The 21,023-nt window shown below is 44.6% G+C and overlaps 1 protein-coding gene across 5 annotated transcripts in view; it reads right to left on the bottom strand.

Annotated features, from left to right (window-relative positions):
- DLGAP3 (DLG associated protein 3) overlaps positions 1-21,023 on the bottom strand; it is a 60,907-nt gene that overhangs the window by 5,544 nt on the left and 34,340 nt on the right. For all 5 annotated transcript variants that reach the window (XM_059056736.2, XM_067011991.1, XM_067011972.1 and 2 more), the window contains 3 exons: positions 14,813-15,026; positions 14,221-14,534; positions 13,751-13,836 (listed from right to left, as the gene is read on the bottom strand). In XM_059056736.2, the coding sequence (XP_058912719.1) occupies positions 13,751-13,836; positions 14,221-14,534; positions 14,813-15,026 (614 nt within the window). The remainder of the gene's footprint in view (positions 1-13,750; positions 13,837-14,220; positions 14,535-14,812; positions 15,027-21,023) is intronic.

The raw sequence follows: 21,023 nt of genomic DNA, 5'->3' as shown, positions 1-21,023 counted from the left end.
ATGTACAGCATGAGTAGTATAGTCAGGAATATCGTAGTAACTTTATATGGTGACAGATGGTAACTAGACTTATCGTGGTGGTCATTGAATAATGTATAGAAATATTGAATTTGTGCACCTGACACTACATAGTATTGTAGGTCAATTACACTTCAATAAGAAATAGTAATAAAATAATTTTTTGAATAAAATAAAATGAAATTATACCTTTTAAAAATTATACCTATGCGTATTTTAAGATCTGGGGCCCAACATTCCCTCACCAATCCACCCAGCACTGGAGTAGTTAGTCTTTCTGAAGACTAACATTGCCAACAAGATAAAGCCCAGGCTTCCTGTGCTAGCATTTACTCTGGATGCAGTCCTCTCTGACCTCATCTCCCTTGAACCCTCCTTGCTCCCCAGGTAGATTATACTGGCCCTGACTTCAGCCTCTGCACGTGCTATTCCCCTGCCTGAAATGGCCTTCCTCCCCCTCACTGCCTGTTGGTTCCCTGCTCAAGCCCCCTCCTCTTCTTTAGCCCCCTGACTGCCTCGAGGCCATCCTAGTACCATCCCTCCATCAGCTGTCTTGTTGCATTTGGAGGCGGTCCCACGGTTTGGTTACATTGCTCTGTTTCTGGTGAGAGTTTTCTATGTCTAACTGAACTGTCAGGGTGCCCTTTGGCTCCCTTTAAATATTTTTGTGCTTTGAGCTCCAGTTAGCCTCTGGCTCCTTCGGCGCTCCAGCAATTGCAAACCACACAGGTAAAGGTGGGGCTTGCCCCAATAAATACATTAGTGAAGATCTGCCTTCCCTATTTGCTTTTCTGTTACCCCCATGAAACATGGAGCTGTCCTTTGTCATCACTGGGTCTGTGCCTTTCACTGTCCTCTGAGGGGTCCTGAGAAGATCACACTGTATCTTTTGTTGTTGTTGTTTGGCTGCGTTGGGTCTTCGTTGCTGCACGTGGGCTTTCTCTAGTTGCAGTGAGCAGGGGCTACTCTTCGTTGCGGCGCGCGGGCTTATTGCAGTGGCTTCTCTTGTTGCGGAGCATGGGCTCTAGGCGCGCAGGCTTCAGTAGTTGTGGCATGTGGGCTCAATAGTTGTGGCTCATGGGCTCTAGGCACAGGCTCAGTCATTGTGGCGCACAGGCTTAGTTGCTCCGTGGCATGTGGGATCTTCCTGGACCAGGGCTCGAACCTAAGTCCCCTGCATCGGCAGGCAGATTCTTAACCACTATGCCACCAGGGAAGCCCCACACTGTGTCTCGATGGAAGTAGGCCACACAGTCTGGAACAGAAGCATGAATGCCCCAGGCTTCATGGTTCTCGAGTCAGTACCTCAAGTAGCTCTCTCACTGTGTCTACTTGAAGGAACACCAAAGAAATTGAGGAGCTTATGGGATTACTGGAAACACAATCTTCACCAACACTTCCAGCCAGGAGCCAGAGATCTGCACAGCACAAGCAGGAATTGGTCATCTTTGTGCAAGTGGCATTTAAAACCAGCAGTGTGAGACAAGATCACTCAAGAAAAGAGAAATGGAACAAAGATGCAAAGCCCTGGGGAACACAGACACTTCAGGGGCCAGTGGAGACAGCGTAGCCCCAGGCACGTCTAAGCCAGAGAGGACGAGGAGGAAAATCAAGAGAAAGTCACCTAAAAGGCAGACAGGGGACCACAAAAGGATGAAATCCTCGAAAAAGGCTCTCAAGCAGGAATGAGCAGCCAACTGGAAAATGCAGCCAGTTGAGAATGAAAGGTGCCCATTGACTTGCCAATATGGAAGGCACTGGTGATCAGGGCAAGAGTCAGTTTGGTGGAGTATGGGGGCAGACGCAGATGGGAGGGGGTCGTCAGGAGGTGGAGAAAACTAGGCAAGACAACTCTTCCAAAGAGCTTGGTTGAGAAGGAAGGAAGAAAGAAGACAATGTACCTTTAAGGAAGGGATCATCTGGTTATTTGTCAATTGTATCTCAATAGAGCTGGAGGGGGAGAAAAAGGAGGGACATATGGATGGTTCTCACATGCCATATCCCCAAGGGGTAGGTAGAATAGTGGCCACCCAAAAAAGTCCCTGTCCTAATTCCCAGAACCTATGAATATGTTACCTTCCACAGCAAAAAGGACTTTGCAAAAATGATTACATCATCAAGGATCTTGAGACGAGATCCTGCACTATCCCGTTGTGTCCGTTTTAATCAAAAGGGTCCTTATAAGTGAAAGAGGGAGGCAGGAAAGTCAGAATCAGAGAAGCAGATGGAACAATGGGATCAAGGGTGGAGTGACTGCCTGTGAGGACTCAACCCGCCACTGCTGGCTTTGAAAACAGAAACGGGCTACAAGCCAGGGAATGCGGACAGCCTCTAAAAGCTGGGAAAGGTGAAAAAAACTGATGCTTTCCAGAGACTCCAAAAGGGGTCAGTCCTGCCAACACCTTGATTTCAGCGTAGTGAAACCCAGTTCAGACTTCCAACCTCCAGAAATGTAAGATAATAAATACGGATTATTGGATGCCACTAAATTAGTGGCTCTAATACTGTGCTATAATAATACAGCAGCCATAGGTAACTAATACAACCTGTAAAGAGAAGTCAGTTCAAGCTAGAGAAGAGAGAGGCCGTAATCCAAGGACCAGATAGGAGGGGAACGAATAATAACCACTTTACATGAATCAGTATGCTCAATCCTCACATTAGTATCACCCCTACTCACAGACGAGAAAACTAAGGCTTAGAGAACCTAAGTGACTTCCTAAGACCAGACACTTATTAATTGAGTGCTGTCTTGTCTGCAGAGGTCAGCTCTTAAACCATTACACTCCACTGCCCTCCTAGGACTGAGAGAGAGGAGCAGCTTTAACCAGAAAGGCAGATGCCTCAACCCCTGAGGCAGGACTGCTGGAGGAGGCAAGGAAAGAGATGCCAGTTGGAGGCTGGTCCGGCAGCGGAGAGAGGTCCCACCAATGACCTCAGTCGTTACAATGAAGTAAGCGGGGAGGTTGTCTGCTGGAGATTTGGGGGTGAGAAGGCTGGGGGAGGGAATGAGAATGAACAGTTTTAGGGAAGGTAGGCTAGCAGAGTGGTTAAGCATGTATGCTCTGGAGCCAGAATGTCCGGGTCCAAAACCCAGCTCTATGGCTCGTGCCTCAGGTTCTTCATCTATAAATGAGAATGATAATAGTACCTACTCACAGGATTGTTATGAGATAATGTATCTAAGAAACTTAGAACAGCACGTGGCCTGCCCACTGCAAGTGTTAGCTATTACATGGTGAGGCAGGAAGGTTTGTAGCTCACACTGAAAAACAAGGGAGGTGGACAAATAAGATAATGGGAGTGTGGCACTGAGAACCCAGCCAGACCATTGTAGTTATTGATTATTATGATTGCTGTTGATCATTTCCATCTGTTCTCCCACAGCACTCTGAATAAAACCTTTTTTATACTCCATATCACATTGTATTGTAGTTAGTTACGTATTTACATATCTGTCTCCCTTACTAAATCGGGCAGTTCCTCAAATAAACGCTGGTTGTTTGGTTGGTTGGTTGGAAGGAAGGATGGTAGAGATTACAAATCATGCCCCAACATCCATTCTCCTTTCTTCCTTTGTAATAGAATCCCACGATTTTAAGCTAGGCACATGGCCCCTTCAAATAAAGATTCTTTTACCCACCTCCCTTGTAGCTAGGTGTAGCTATGTGGCTAAGTTCTAGCTCATAGGTTATAAGCAGAAGTAGTATGTGCAACTTTCAGAAAATGTCCTTAAAAGGAGAGGGCATGCCCTTCTTTGTTCCCTTCTCCTCCCTGCTGACCATAATGTAGACGTGATGGCTGGACCTCAAGCAGCCATTTTGGAACATGAGATGGAAGCCACGTGCTGAGGATGGAGGAGCAATAAGATAGAAGGAGCCTGGGTCTGACACTGCGGAGCACCTACAAGCCCTCAACTGACTCTCTGTACTTCTAAGCAAGAGAGAAATAAACTTCCATCATGTTTGAGTCACTGTCATTTGGGGGTTTTCTGTAACTCACAGCCAAACCTAATCCTAACTCTAACTGATCCATTTTCAGGGTAGTGAAGTCCAAGTCTTATGTCCCTATTTAGTTTTGGATTTGGCAGTATTTGCTGCAGTCTTCACCAATCGCTGCAAACACAGGATAGAAACTGGCTTCAGTTATGAATCATCACTAATTCATAACAATGCCTTTCACAATATTTTCTCCCCAAGCCTTTTAACAAGGTTGAGGAGGCCTCCTCCCCTCAAGTCCTTTAGGGTGGCAATGCTCACATTCCTGATGATTCTGGAAGTTATCATGGTTACTTCTGGGAGATGTTTCTCCTGTGATTCTCTAAGGGATAACACAAATGGCTCTGGGAAGAAACTGGCTTATCCCAAGAGACATATTGTCCAAGGAATGCTCAACATCCAGGAGTTGTCAAGAAGTTTTGCCAGGAGTATTTGGCAGCAGGCTGGCGGGGGTGGGAGGGAGAATAGGCGTGGACATTTCAGCAAGGCTCAGCCATTGTAGCAGCTCCCTCTCTGAGAAAGCATCTAAGAGCTTAAACATATAATCAGTCAGGAATCCCCAAGTCCACCACCACAGGCTGGGGGCTGTGACAGTGATGCCGAGGTGGGGCTAGGGTGGGAGATTGAGGAAGAGTCGTGAGCATCCTGGGGTTGATGCTGAGGAATAGAGGCAGTGGCCACACCCCAGGCTTGTGGTCAGTCAGCGACTCATTGCTTTTGCAGGACTGCTCTTGGAATATAACTTCATGAGGATGGAAGCTTCCTGTTCTTTCTGCACATTCCCTTCCCAAGGTCCCAAAGCCAGAAATGATCATGAAGCTGAGGAAGGGGTGGACTCCCCACACAGAGTTCTCCAGGTAGCCCTGGTTGGGCACAAGGGGATCTAAGTAGGGTTGTCAGATAAAATACAGGACTCCCAGTTAAATTTTAATTTCAAATAAATAACAGCTAATTTTTTTAGTATAAGTATGTCTCAAGTGCTGTTTGGGAAGTACTTATACTAAAAATAATTCATTGCTTATCTGATAATCAAATTTAATTGGCTTGTATGGTGTTTTTACTTGTTTACTTTGTTTTGTTTTTGCTAAATCTGGAATTTAAGATAAGATCTTTGTGGCAGGGATCTAGAAGTGGAAGCTACAAGGGGATCCCATGATTAGAGAGAGAGGCAAAAATCACATGGTTTTGATGTTCTCAAAAGGCCCTAGGAACAGACTTCTAATATCCAGCAGTGACATTTGATGCATTCTTTTATCATGGCCCAGAGTGTGCTGGGTCTGGGAAGACAGGTGCTATAGGATGCCCTGAGATGGGGGTGGTAACTGTTTCTTAATTATGCTCCCCCTCCCACCACAGGGTCTTAGCACCTGCCGGGCCTTCTGCCTGGAATACTCAGCTCCCACTTTCACTTTGTTAATTTTTGTTCATCCTTCAGATCTCCACTCAAATGTCACATTCTCAGGAAATCCATGCCTGACCCCTCTGACTGGGTCAAAGGCCCCTATTACACACTCTCATAGTGTACGTACCTCTCCTTTGTGGTTCCTGCTCAGCTGTACTTCTGCATCACTTAGGAGGTTCTTAGATGAACATGGCAGCAAGCTTCGCGGGGCAGGGGCTGTGTCTGGCTCTGCTCACCTTTGTATCTTTCATGCCCAGTACAGTACTTGACAGATAATAGGGTTATAATAAATGTCTGTGGACAGATGAATCTTAGGTGGAGGTGCGGTGGAGATGGAACTGAAGGGGCACCAACCCCAGCCCCTGTCTATTTCTAAGCCACGTCACCGCTGATGATGAGCAAGAGAACAGACCCACAGACAACTCCCAGGTATAAAGGAGCATGAATCTGCACTCCTCGCCCAATAGGTTAGCAGGGAACACCTGAAGGGCAGAAAAGGAGAAACTTGTCCTCCCCAGCAATTTTTTAAACCGAAGTACAGAAAGAGAGAGAGAAATACTGGGACCAGTGAGACAGAAGCAAGGACAAGAGAGTCCAAGAAAATGGGGTGGCAGTGGGTGGGGGGCTAGGCCTGGATGTGTGCCTAGAAGGGCTGCTGGTATTCGTGGCTCACTTTTATGTACCAGCTGGGGCTTGGTGTGCGGTAAGTCAGACTTAAAGTGCCAGGGACATAAGGGAGAGAAAGGACGGTGCAGGTGTATAACTAAGGATGCCTTCAGCAGACAAGCAAGGGAGCCTGGCCAGAAAGATGCGCCAGATTTCTTCTCTCCCCACCTGTCACCCCCTCTGCATTCCCAGTGTGATCTCCTGTCCCAAGCAATTCAGTTCTTTAGACATTTATCCATAAACCTTCTCCTCTCCCCTGCCCACCCCTCCAAACCTCCCCAAGCACCTACACAAGAGCAAGGAAGACCTCATTCTCTGCCTGTCCCCACCCTTCCTTGACTTCACTCCAAAAGCTTCCAAAATTGGTCCCACTTCTCTCTGTAACTGCTGCTGACATGTAGTGGACTGAGCTAACTTAGGAAGTTCCCACCCACCCCACCCCCATACATATAGAAATGCTGGATCAAATAAAACCCAAAAGATGGTTTTGCTACGATGCCAAGCTTGAAAGCAGGAAAGAGACATCTTCAGGTATCAGAAACAAAAAGGAAATTCAAAACCTTACTGGTGAAAGGGAACCTAAGCCAAGTGAGCCACAGGAGTATGGGCCAGACATATGCTAGAGGCTAGATGGCAACGCCCAGGGAGGATTTAAGGAGATACCCCAAGCCTGTGCATCCTGGGGACCTGGAAGGAGACCCCATGCGTAAAGCCAGCAGCCAAAAAAACAAAAGGTTGTTTCATTTACAAACGTGTACTAGAAAATTTATGTCATGATTCAGGTATGTGGCCTGGAAGTAGGATGCTGAGAAATCAGAATGTTAAGGCTGCTCTGGTTGTGGGAATGGGGTTTGAATGAGTAGCACCAGTGAAATACAGAAACCTCAAGCCTAGACATTAACTCTAAAACTGGTCCCAAGCTCAAGCAATACTTGAGCATAGAGGAAATTGAACCCAGGGGGAAGCAGTGCGCAATAACAAGCAATAGTGAACACATAAATTGTTAAAACGTGTTTGTAAATCCAAACTATTAAACTATAAAAGATATAACAACAACAGATTTTTTAAAGGGTCTTAAAGGCAGGGTTTTTTAAAGAGGTATAATCAAAATACTAGATAAATATAACATGGAATGGGAGAAAATATTTGTAAAAGAAGCAACTGACAAAGGATTAATCTCCAAAATATACAAGCAGCTCATGCAGCTCAGTAGCAAAAAAACAAACAACGCAATCCAAAAATGGGCAGAAGACCTAAATAGACATTTCTCCAAAGAAGATATACAGATTGCCAACAAATATATGAAAGGATGCTCAACCTCACTAATCATTAGAGAAATGCAAATCAAAACTACAATGAGGTATCACCTCACACCGGTCAGAATGGCCATCATCAAAAAAATCTACAAATGATAAATGCTGGAGAGGGTGTGGAGAAAAGGGAACCCTCTGGCACTACTGGTGGGAATGTAAGTTGATACAGCCACTATGGACAACAGTATGGAGGTTCCTTAAAAAACTACAAATAGAACTACCATACAACCCAGCAAGCCCACTACTGGGCATATAACCTAAGAAGACCATAATTCAGAAAGAGTGATGTACCACAAGGTTCATTGCAGCTCTATTTACAATAGCCAGGACATGGAAACAACCTGTGTCCATTGACAGATGAATGGATAAAGAAGATGTGGCACATATATACAATGGAATATTACTCAGCCATAAAAAGAAACGAAACTGAGTTATTTGTAGTGAGATGGATGGACCTACAGTCTGTCATACAGAGTGAAGTAAGTCAGAAAGAGAAAAACAAACACCGTACGCTAACACATATATATGGAATCTAAAAAAAAAAACAATGGTTCTGAAGAACCTAGGGGCAGGATAGGAATAAAGACGCAGACATAGAGAATGGACATAGAGAACGGGGAGTGGGAAGGGTAAGCTGGGATGAAGTAAGAGAGTGGCATGGACACACATACACTACCAAATGTAAAATAGATAGTTAGGGGGAAGCAGCCACATAGCACAGGGAGATCAGCTCGGTGCTTTGTGACCACCCAGAGGGGTGGGATAGGGAGGGAGATGCAAGAGGGAGGGGATATGGGGATGTATGTATACATATAGCTGATTCACTTTGTTATACAGCAGAAACTAACACAACATTGTAAAGCAATTATACTCCAATAAAGATGTTTTAGAAAGGGGGGAGGGGCTAACTCGGGGCTGGAAGGCATGGGAACCACTGGCTCTGCCCTGAAGGAGGAGGAAGCTGCCTGTTGCCAGACACACCTGATGGCTTTCATACTTTGATGGCCCTTGAGATCACTTTGTAGAATCACTCTTTTTTTTACCAATAAAGGAAGAATTTAAAACATATATATATATAAAACATGGAAAATGAGAGGAGGGAGTTAAGAAGGAAATTAAAGTGTTCCAAGGTTCTTGTTTTGTGCCTATTTCAGGATAGAAATACTAATTTTAGACTTTATCAGAGACATATGAAATTAACTATATTTGTTTAAAATTTGAGGGAAATCACTACTAAAACGTAAACTTCCAAAGCATTGGAGGGATGGAGGGAACAAGAGAAATAAAGTCACCTTGATCGGTTCAATAGAGGGCAGAAAAGTAGGGGAGGAGGAAAGCAAAGAAAAAGCATGTCCAGTAGAAAATTTTTAGAGATGATAGAAATAAGGCCAAATAAATCAGTAATCAAAAAATATGTAAATGGATTAAATAGGTCTACTTAACTCTAGCTCCATACTGCTTACAAGCAACATATCTAAAACATAAGGCTATGGAAGGCTGAAAAGACAAAGGATGGAAGAAGATATAATGGAAAATTAATCAAAAGAAAGCAGACATAGCAATAAAATCAGGCAAAACCAACTTCAAGGCAAAAACCAATAGTAAGGATGAAAAGCATCCTATTTAATGATAAAAGGGCCAACCCACCAAGAAGATACAACAATCATAAGCCTGAATACTAAATAGCATTCTCTCAAATTAAGAAAAAAATTAATAAAATTCCCAGGGAAAATGACACATTCACAATCATGGTGAGACATTTTTAAAACACCTCACTCAGAACTCTTAGATCAGACATCCAAAAAAAATCAAAGATAAACATTTGAAAAATGCAATTTATAAGTCTGACCATATATATGCTATATGTGTATATGATGAAGGAAGCCTTGACAAATTCTAAGGAATAAATATCATACAGAATGCATTCTATGACCACAATATAGCAAATCTAGAAATCAAAAGTGAAAAGGAGCCCCTCAAACAAAAAAATACATTTCGAAACTAAAAAAAATTTAAAAATAAAAAATTATTCTAAATAATTTACAAGTTAAAAAGGAAGTTATGATGAACTTCCTAAAGGAAGTTAGTTACAAACTATTTATAACTGAACGATGAAAACACTGCATCCCAAAACTTATGAGAGGCAGATACAGCCGTGTAGTTAGAAGGGAATTTACAGCCTTAAAAACACGTTAGAAAATAAGAAATAGTGTTCAAGAGGCTGAAAGAAATCAAACATGGTAGAAGAAAGAAGATAACAGAGAAATAGTAGAAGAAAGGAAATATTAAAGATAAAAGAGAAACAATAGAGATGCTCACCCAAACCAAAAGCTAGTTTTTATAAGATTAATAAAATATAATTTAAAAAATATATTAAAATGATCTAAAATATACAAACCTTGAGCAAAATGAAGCATAAAAGAGAGGTAGGGTATAAGCATGTGGTATTAGGAATAAAAAGGGGGGCATAACCTATAAATATAATAAAAATGTGTAAAATTATAATACCATGAGAAAGAATATTTGTACCAAAAATTTTGAAAACTGTCAATTTTTGTTAAATGGTCCATTTTTTAGAAAAATATAAATCATCAAAAGAAGAAAAACAAAACCATAAGAGATCAATAACCATGAAAGAAACTGAAGCTGTAGTTCAAAAAGTTTCTCTTATCCCAAAAAGGCCCGGATAGTTTTATAGGCAACCTTTACCAAACCTTTAAGGAATAGATAATTCCTACTTTACACAAATCGTTTCAAAGAACAGAACACAGAGAATGCTACCAAACTCATTTTAGGAGTTTGGCATAACCTTAATGCCTGAACTGAATAACAACAATAAAAACAAAATTGTAGGCCAATATCACTTATGAACATAAATATAAAAATCTTAAATAAAATAGTAGCTATTCAAAAATCCAGCAACCTATATGAAAATAATACAGCAAGACTGTGACAAAAACAGACTTCCATTTCCCATTCTTCTCTTTGTGTTTAGCCATAAGAACCCTGATTTTCTTTCAGCTCTGCTCGTTGCACATTGCTTCCCAATAAGAGACTATTCCATAGCACATCCCTTGCAGCTAGATGCCACCATGGGATGAGTTTTTAGCCAGTATGATGTGGGAAAGTGTTGTGTGTAATTTTCAAGAAATCTTTTTTTTTTTCTTTGACCTCACTGTGCAGCTTGAGGGATTTTAGTTCCCCGACCAGGGACTGAACCTGGGCCACAGCAGTGAAAGTGCCGAGTCCTAGACCACTGGACTGCCAGGGAATTCCCGCAGGAAGTCTTTTTAAAAGGAAGGACTGCATCCTTCTCCTCTCTTTCTTCTTGGTGCTGCTCAGAATGCAGACAGGATGGCTGGGGCTTGAGCACCAGCTCCTTGGTTATGTGTGATATACAAAGGGTAGAAGATGAGCCTTCTGACCCCAGGAGGAGCCTGTGGTCCTGACACTGAACTTCTACATCCAGCCTTTTTCTTTTTTCTTGGTGAGAGAGAAATACACTGAAGACACTATTGAGACCCTGTTGCAGCCAAACTTAATCCAAACTGATAATGGGATCAAGTGGGGTTTATCCCAGGAATGAAAGAATGGGTCAACATGGAAAATCTATTAATATAATTCACCACATTACAGATGAAAGTATTAAATCTATGATCATCTAGGTAGATTCTGGAAAAGCACTCAATAAAATTCCACTCTCATCTTTTATTAAAAAATAAAAATTAAAAGCCCTTAGCCAACTAGGACTAGAAGGGAATTTCCTTAACCTGATCAATAGTATCCATCAAAATCTGTTGCAAACATCATCACACTTATAAGTGGGCCTCAGAAGATATTCACTAATGTCAGGAAGGACATAAGAGTGCTACACTCAACAGTAAACTAGAAGTCATCTTCAACGCACTATTACAAGGGAAAGAAATTTTTTAAATACAGATTTTAAAGAAATATCTTCATCTGCAGAAAATATAACTGACTATATAGAAAACCCATCCTGATTTTCAGACAAACTTTGGGTCCTAATAAGAGAGAGCAGCAAGGTTGCTGAATACAAAATCAACATATAAAACTTCATAGTGTTCCCAGACACTGGTACTGCCCAACAGGAAAATAAAAAAAAAATCCCCAACATAAGATTGCCCATAATGCCTTTCTTCTGGATCATGAAAAAATCCTGCTTCCTAGCCTCCCCATACCCACCATTACTTCCCTGAAATTCATTCTCCACTCAGCAGCTAGTGATCATTTGTAAACATAAATTAGATCATACCACACTCCTTCTTTAACCTTTTAAGGGCTACTCATTAGTTAGAATTAAATTCCAGTTCTTTATCATGCCCATGCTGTACATGACCTGGCCCCCACCTATTCTCCAATCTACTCCCTCACCACTGTCCTGTCCTGTTCCACACCAGCCACATGAATTTTTTTTCAGTTCCCAATGCATGTCACACTCTTTCCTGCCCCAGTGCCTTCACATATGCTATTCCCTCTTCCTGGAATGCTTCCTCCCCCGACCATCACCTAAGTGTTCCTAGTCAACCCTCAAGTCTCAGCTTAAATGTCACCTGCTTAACCTAAATAAAGTCCCTTCTCTCTTAGCGCCTGCTTTTTTCTTTCATATTCCCACCATAATTGCATTAATATCACATTACCTATTATACCACAGTATGTAATCATATTTTTACTCATGGGTTGTTTATTCATTGCCTTGATTCCCTTCTAGGCCATAACTTCTATGAGGGTAAGAGTCATGTCTTCCACATTCCCCTGAGCATTTAACAGGCGCTGTCATATGCTTAGGACGTAACAAGTGTTAATAATAATTATTAACAGATGCTTAATAAGTATTTTCTGAATGAATCAATCCACAAATGAATGACAGAGGTTGCTGATATAGTCTGAGTCTCAGTAGAATGCCTGCTGCACTCTTCCCAGGATTCAGGCTTGCTGGAGGAATGGGGGGACCCCCAGGAGTCTATATGGATGAGGGACCAAGGAGCCCCATGAGGGAGCAAATGGGGGCAAATGGGCTTGGTTTCTGGTCCACAGGGCAGCATTAGAGCTGGGGGCAGTGTTCTGAACACAGAGCTGCACCCAGCCATGACTCCTACCCCACCTCTCAAGAACTCAAGTCATAGACTTGCAGAATTGGCTTTACCGTAAAGTGCTACTTTTCTGTGATCTTTGTGGAATATTAAGAATTTGGAGGACGGTAGCTTTCAGTAATAATGGGGGCAACAAGGGCGCCTTTTTGCCACACTCGATGGAGGCATTTATAGCTTCAGGAGCATATGGAGCTGCAGGGAGCTAGTGTGAGAGTAGAGAAAAGTGATGAATCCCCACAGGAACCCCAAGAAGTCTTGATCAGGCACACACACACACACACACACACACACACACACACGATGCTCCCAGGGGTTCCGAGAAATAGTTGGGGGAATTTAGGGAAGGTCTAAAACCCAACAATGGCAACCGGGAACAAAGCTGTGAGGGACTGCTACTGGCACTCTAGTTTTATTCCTTCAAGGGGTATGGCCTGGGCAACACAGATTACCACGAAACTCTTACAGCCAGCCCCAGGCAGGTTCCCAGACACCACACTTAGGGCCACTGGCCTGGGAGCACTGCAGCTCAGAGGGCAGATGGGCCACTATGACACTGCCACATGGCCACTAGAGAAAGCATCTTCCCATAGGAGGCCAACAACAGAGGGATTCCTCCCAGTATTCCCTCCAGAGCTCTCAGTGCTAATTTTTCAGTTCGAAATTAAGGAAACAATGTTTCTGAGCCACCTAATGCCAGAATAGTGGCTGTTGATTTCTCTGGTACACCACAGACTCAGGCATATTATAGATACCCCCAACTGATTAAATGCTTGTATGAGCCGAGTGGGGAGGAGTAGTATATCTGCCAGGGGCCCCTGAGAGGCAATCTTCACGTTTATTTGTTTCTTTTTGGGTTCACGTACTTGTACACCACGAGAAGTAACGAGGGATTGGAAAAATCCTGTTATCCCCTATAAAGGACAATTGCTAGAGGCCTGCTTTGCACCTACCTGCTACTTCTCCCTACTACCCCGTTCCCGGGACCACTGTATTCTCCTGTCCACCTCACAGCACCTGGGACAGGTACGGGTACAAGGAGAATTCACTTTAGACTGCCCTGGTGACATCTCCGTGGAGAGCCTCTGTGGCTGCTCTGACACCTCCCCATTCAGAGCACTTGTTCTCAGGACCAGGAAGAAAGGGTGTGCAGGGAGCCCAGGCCAGTGAGGTCGTTATGCATCCCTCTCTCCTCTTCTCCACCCCACCCCCAGCAAAGCCTGAGATATCCCCACTCGGACCCACCTCTTGTCTTCTTCCACCTGTACACCAATGGAGTGGAACTCTCTTCGACTCCTGTTCTCCGTGTCCGAGTCTGAGATAGTCTCCACCTGGTGGCAGAATTGGGAAGTCAGTGGCCAGGGCTAGACGGAGGGACGCAAGCCCTTCCCAGGGAGAAGGGCAAGCGATGCCTGAGCCCCAAGCCAGCTGGCAGATCCTGAAAAGACAATCTGCCTGAACAAGACGAGAGACCCAGGGGGTTGGATGCATCAAAGGTGCCAACCTCTGGGCACCGCTCTCTGCTCGCCAGGGGTGATGGTGCCAGGATGAGGGACAAGGATGTGGGCTGGTGCTGTTTGGAGCAGCCCCGTCGACGACCAAGCTAAGAGCAAGCGAGGAAAAGGTCTATGTATCCGGAAGGCCCCACTGACCCCCTCAATCCATCCTCAACCGGACAGGGCCTGAACTTTCCTCGGTGCCTCCTCCTTCCATACCTGCACCCCGATGGACGGTCGCCACTTCCGCTGCCGCGCCAGGCTCCGCAGCTCCTCCCGGCCTGGAATGGTCTTGATGATGAGTGTGGGGGGCTTGGGGCTGGCCCGGGGTGACACCGGCGCCAGCTCCAGGGTGCGCGCACCCATGGCGGGGCCGTCCAGCCCGTCGGCGGAGCTGCAGCGCCGGGCTGGGCCCTCTGCCGCGGTGAAGCTCTCATGGGCGGAGTCGGTGCTGCTCTGGGCGGTGATGGAGATGCGGGGCGGCGCCTGGCTTCCCGGTGGGATGGGGGGCGGGGCTTTTCTGAAGTTGAAGGCTGTGGCCAGGGAACGCAAAGACACATAGGGTGAAAAACACGTCCTGGCAGGTGTCTGCCACTCCCCACACCCACGCGGGTACCACAGGACCCAACAGCCACGCGTACTCCACGTGCTGCTACGTGTACAGAACCACGGATCCTTCTCCCCATCACCCGACCCAGAGAGGCAAGCGATCTGCCCAAGGTCACACAGCGGAGCCCTGACCAGGGCCAGAACCGGACGCAGATCGCTCTCCAACCTAGGGCCGGGCCAGGGACAGCGGGGGCGTACTCACAGGAGCCGGGCCTCCCTGAGACAGAGGCAGGGGTAGCAAGGAGGGGCAGGCAGTCATCGTCTTGAGAGCAGCCGGCCTGGATGGCCCGGAGGTAGCTGTGGCTCCGCATGCGGAAACAGCCGGGCAGGTCCAGGGCGTCCACGGCCTGGGACTCCAGCTCCCCAAACACGGACCCGCACACGGCCTCCAACTGCTGGTTCAGCTCCTCGCTGAGCTGGGTACAGGGGCCAGAAAGACAGTTACCGTGGTGCTGAGATGGGATGGGGGCGTCTCTGAGGCACTTTGCCTTAGGAATATATCTAGTTCTGCAGAAACTGTGTCTCTGTGTGACTCTTAACGCCTTTGGACTAAAAGAAACCTTCACCCCCTGCAAAGAAAGATGGAGGCACCTCTGCCCTGTGCTGCTCGCCAGGCCTGCTTTGGGACCAGCCTTGGGGTCTAACCTTTCCTCTAAATACTCCTCCCTCGACACCCCCCAATGCCTCTCCCAGACGCCTAGCTCGGGTGCCTCCAGATCACCCATCTTCCTCTCCACCTGTCCCAGTCCTTCACGTTTCTCTCACCTGACCCTGGGGGGAGAGGACCAGAGAGCTGACAGCCACCCTCCTGCCAAGTATGGGGGTGGGGTACTGTTGGGAAGGACAACTTTTATTTTATTATTTATGACCAACTGCATTACAAAAATTATGGAAAGCAACCTATAGAGATAAAATCATGTGGCAGGAAGGAAATTAATGGGTACATAATGGAGCAAAAATTATCATCCTTCAAGTGTTCCAAGCCCTCCCCCACCTTCCGCCCACTAACTAGGGTTCTGGTTCAGCCTGCCGGTTCCTTCCCTGCCCTCATCCTCTGAGGAAAGTTCAGCCACTGCTGACTGAGGTTCTTGGTTTTGGTTTTGATATTTTGTGATGCAGAATCCATGGTGTTAAAAAAAAAAAGTTGAAGCAACTAGGAAAAAGCAAAACAAAAATTTTGTTCATGGAACCATGTCACGTAACAACACTGCACTAAGACTAAATATACCAGCGGCTGTAGCTTCATTTGCTTTATATGAGAAAACTGACACAAAGAAAATATAAAGGTAGGGAGGAAGGTGGTTCAGTGGTAAGCTCAACACCCAGAGCGCAGGATGGTTGCACATTTGACCCTGAGCTTCAGAGCACAAATAGCTTCACGGAATATAGCTTCTGGGTTGCCCACACATGGGCTATGTTGTGAAACCCAGCTGGACTCAAGTGCTGGCTCTGCTACTTCCTAGCAGTGTGGCCTGGGAACATTATTTAAAGTTTTGGGCCTCTGTTTAATCACCCGTCAAATGGGAATGATAATGGTACCATCGTCACAGGGCTATTTAGGAGACTCGAAGAAAAACATGGGAGGCACTTGGTGCAGGTAAGCCCTCAATCAGTGCCACGGGATGGTCTCAGGGCCTACCTGGTAAACAGAGGCCACCACTCATGACAATCACACTATTCTTGTCACTGAGTCCAAGAGAAATTCCCCCATGGGTGATTATGTAGAGGCCACTGGATGAAGTCATGGACAAGGTCCTCAGTAGCATCCACATGGTGAATGCGACAGCAAGTATCCCATGGCTGCATCTTGTGACCTCCCAGGAAAGATTCATGGCATCATATTTATGTATAGTCAACAGAGAAAGGAATAGCTTGACTCATGTGTAAATTGCAGCTCAGTGTTTCCAGACTCGGCCCCCAAAGCGTATATGACATTATATCACTAGAGTCTACCTCATATTGAGCAGGAATTTCCATCCTGTTCTACAGATAGGCAAACTAAGGCTCAGAGAGGGCAGATGAATTATCCAAAGATGCCCGGCATGTAAGTGAGAAAACTAAAGTGTCCACTTTCCTGTCTCTCCTGCCAGGCTAACTGAGCATCAGAATGTCCTGGAGAGCCTGTTAAACCTATGTTAACTCAGTCCCCACCCTAAGGATCTGAACCCAGGGTTCTCTAACTTTAAACCTCTCTTCACCTTGGCTGCTTTGAAGGTCAGAGCTAAATTTGCTGGAGATTCAGTGATTCCAACATGGGTCCAGTAATTAAAAAGAAAGACTGTCTGCAGCTTTTTCTAAAGGAACTTCATTACAAGTGTACAGAAATCACAGGCCATGGACAAATCAATCCAAGATCCTGTAGACGTGAAGTTCTCCCATGTTTGTCCGGCACAAGCCACACTCCTGTGGCACCTGTGACTTTCACGACTCCTTTTGAGTCTACCTCTCATTTTCCTATCTCTTGACCTCTGGGGTACCAAGCACCGGTGGTACCTGAAGCTCAGGAGCTGATTTAACTCTTGCTATTTCTAGGCAGGGCTCAAGATACTCCCCAACTAGAACCAATCCAGCCCAGAGGGTCCCTCTGAAGCACAAGAAAGCTCATCTAACCCTAGCAGAGAGCATTTCGGTCTCAAATCTGGACACCAAGGATGGAAGGAATCTCACTCTGTGGCTTATATCTGTATCTCCAGCCCTTTTCTCTGTGTAAAGCAATAGGCATAATATCTGGCATATAGCAGGTGCTCAATAAACATTAACTACTATTATTAGTAGCAAGAAGTTCTTAAATCACAGTGACAATCCCTTTCAAAGGCCCATCTTTCCCAAGGGTTCTCAAGCTCTTGAAATCCCCACCATACGCTAGTCCCATGACCAATTCTATCCAAGGCAGACAGAAGGAGGGTGAGAAACTCTCTGGAGCTACACATATTCCATCTCTACTACCCAAGAGGAGCTTCTGGCGTTCCAATAAGGGACCAGGACCTAAGGGAAATGCAGACTTTTATAGACTCTCAGAGGAATACTGCATCTGAGCTGATCTTTACTGTATTACAAGTATGAAATTGTGACATTGTGCTGTGAATTCTCCTATTTTCCCTACACTGCCTTCCACCCTGCTCCCCCCAACTCTCACTTTCAGGAGAGTCAAAGCCAAAGAATCCTCTTGGGAAATGAGAACCTTAACCTTTCTGCAAACCAGATTCAGAATTAGTAAATATTTCCAAGGATGTGGGATATCTAAAAGAAAATACTTTGTTTGGGTCTAACTGAAAATTGTCTGTACTAGAGTTAGTGGGTCCAACTGGGGACAAGGCAACATCCTGTATACTTTACGTATGTCATTTGTTTTAGATAATCTTGGAAAACCCTCCCATTTTAAAACATTCTAAAACACTTAATAAAATATAACAAACATTTTATATGCATTAACTGAGCTCACAAAAAAGTGAGATAAGTCCCCAGGAGACAAAAGCAAAGAGGAGACTGGAAAATCAGAATATTAACTGTGTGAGCCAATGCTGCAAACAGCCCAGTGGAGGGTGGGAGGTGGGGGCAGGGGTTGCTGGTCTCAGTAACCAAAGGGCTTAGATTTTAACACCCACTTGGGCCCACACGAAGTGTGGAATTGGAAATGGGAACCTGCATAAAAGTAGAAAAGGGGAAAGCTTTGATGAAAAGACAAACTAATTGAAAAATCAATTATCAACACAGACTGATGACAAAGGAGCTAGTCTGTAGTCTAGGCTCTGGGGAGAGGGGAAAGATGATATATCTCCTAAGAATTTATACCCACAAGCTAGTCTTCACACAGACCCAGCCTTCAGTGTCTGCATGGGCCAGACGCCCCCAAAATTAAAAATTAACATAAAAAGGCCCCAGACGGAGAATAGTTGAACAGAAGCAATTTAAAAATATTTTCTGAATGGTTCTGAAGAACCTAGGGGCAGGACAGGAATAAAGATGCAGACGTAGAGAATGGACTTGAAGACACGGGGAGGGGAAAGGGTAAGCTGGGACAAAGTGAGAGAATGGCATGGACTTATATATACTACCAAATGTAAAATAGATAGCTAGTGGGAAGCAGCCGCATAGCACAGGGAGATCAGCTCAGTGCTTTGTGACCACCTAAAGGGGTGCGATTGGGAGGGTGGGAGGGAGACGCAAGAGGGAGGAGATATGGGGATATATGTATATGTATAGCTGATTCACTGTGTTATAAACAGAAATTAACACATCATTGTAAAGCAGTTATACTCCAAGAAAGCTGTTAAAATAAATAAATTAATTAATTAATTAATTAATAATATTTTCTGGGGGACCCACTCCTAACGCAGACTGATGAGGGTTCTCAAAGATAAAGCTCCAGTGAAGATGAGCTCATATTAAACTGTGTGGTAGACAACTTCTGACACAGCTCCTAATCATCTTCACCTCCTGGCATTCACATCCTTGCATAGTGCCCTCCTCTTGAGTGCAGATTAGACCTATTGGTCCACTTCTAATGAATAGAATATGGCAGATACAATGGCATGTCACTTCTGAGATTAGATTACAAAAACACTGTGGCTTCCATCTTGGACACTTTCTCTCACCATCTCTCTCTAGGAGTCTTTGCTCTGGGGGAAGCAAGTTGCTATGTTGTGAATTGTGTTATGTTGTGAGCCATATGGTGAGTCCCACACATCAAGGATCTGAAGCCTGCTGACAGCCATGTGAGTGTGGAAGGGGATCTTCCTCTAGACAAGCCTTGAGATGACTGCAGCCTTGGCCAACACCTTGATGAAGCCTGTGAGACATCTGATCCATGTGGCACCCAGCTAAGCTGTGCTTGGATTCCTGACCCACAGAAATTGTGAGATAATAAATATTTTTTGTTTTAAGACTCTATGTTTTGGGATAATTTATTATGCAGCAATAGATCACTAACACAAACAGTGACATAAACAAGAACTAAACTTCTACTGAGTGAAGCTGTTGAGAATTCAAGGTTTATCGGTTACAGCAGCTAGTGTTACTTAGCTAAAACAGAATAGCTTTTAAACAATGTTTAAATTTTCTAAAACTTAAAAGATAAATAAAACTGAAAACATAAGGATAGAATAAAAGCTTTGAGGAACTTCCCTAGCAGTCCAGTGGTTAAGACTCCACACTTCCACTGCAGGGGGCACAGATTTGATCCCTGGTCGGGGAGCTAAGATTCCACGTGCCACGTGGTGCAGCCAATAAAATAAGCTTTGAAAAAACCAGAAAGATTTGAAAAGGGACTAAATCAGATTTCTAGGGGGCAAAGGGGGAAATTTAAAACACAACGAATGAGTAAATGAAACACAATTGAAGAGAAAAATAGTGAACCAGTGAATAGTGAATAATATCTGAGGAACTTACCTAGAAGGCAACATAGAGAGGTAAAGAGATGGAAAATATGAAGAAGAGAATAAAAAGGTCCCAAATACAACAAGTAAGAGTTCTAGAGGGGGGACTCAATAAAATGTAGAAGAGGCAATATTCAAAGGGATAATAATAGTCACTGAGAATTTTCCAGACTTCTGACTTCAGACACAACAGAGTGAGGATACCAAATCCTATCCCCCAAGACAACTATAAAGCTGCACAAAACTGTCAAAAACAACCATTTTATCACTCTGAAAATCAATCAAAGGTATACAGCAAAGAAACACATTCATGAAAATTACTGAAATTTGGGTAAGAACAGCATGAGTCTGTGGTGTCCTTGCCTGGGGCTTCTCCCATTACCCAAGCTCCCAGCTCTATCTGTTGCAGTAGTTCAAAAAGGGTGGGCCAGGCTAGGAAAACCAGCTGCTTCATTGCAACTAACAAAGGGAGCTCACTTAATTTTCAGCATTGTCTGTTATAGTGTCAAGAATAGGAATAACCAGCAGCACTGCCAGGCTGAGGTTTCAGCACTATTTGGGGCAAGCAATGGGACTGTCAGACTGGACAGGGATTTGATGGGGGAGTTCCAGGGGGTAAGATAGCCATAAAGAGTTTGATAAGCTCTTCACATAGTCTGGGTTAACTAGAGGCTGGGTGCCTGTAGAGATCAGAGAGGCCTTGACTCCACCTACATATCCTTTGCCAATGGAGCCTGTGCATACGTGCAGAAGAAATGCAAGAGAGGCTGGTGAAAAGTAAAAGCCAGAGATGGCTTGAAAACAGCACAGTGTTTGTACTCCCCAGATCACACATAGAACCACAAAAGGAGAGAGAAGAAGACTTATGGGCTTGAAGCTTTTGAGCACAACCTCTGATCAATCTCTGGCTAGACATTAAGCTATGCAGAGACAGGGTCAACCCCTAAGAAACCAGGCTTTAAAATAAAAACAAGAAAGAAAAAAAATTAGTGGAGAAATCAGAGGCTGCTTCTGGAATCATAGATAGATTTCACAGAT

This window comes from Kogia breviceps, chromosome 1 (assembly GCF_026419965.1).
Source record: "Kogia breviceps isolate mKogBre1 chromosome 1, mKogBre1 haplotype 1, whole genome shotgun sequence".
NCBI classification, from domain to species: Eukaryota; Metazoa; Chordata; class Mammalia; order Artiodactyla; family Physeteridae; genus Kogia; species Kogia breviceps.
This window is presented reverse-complemented; position numbering and strand designations above follow the sequence as displayed.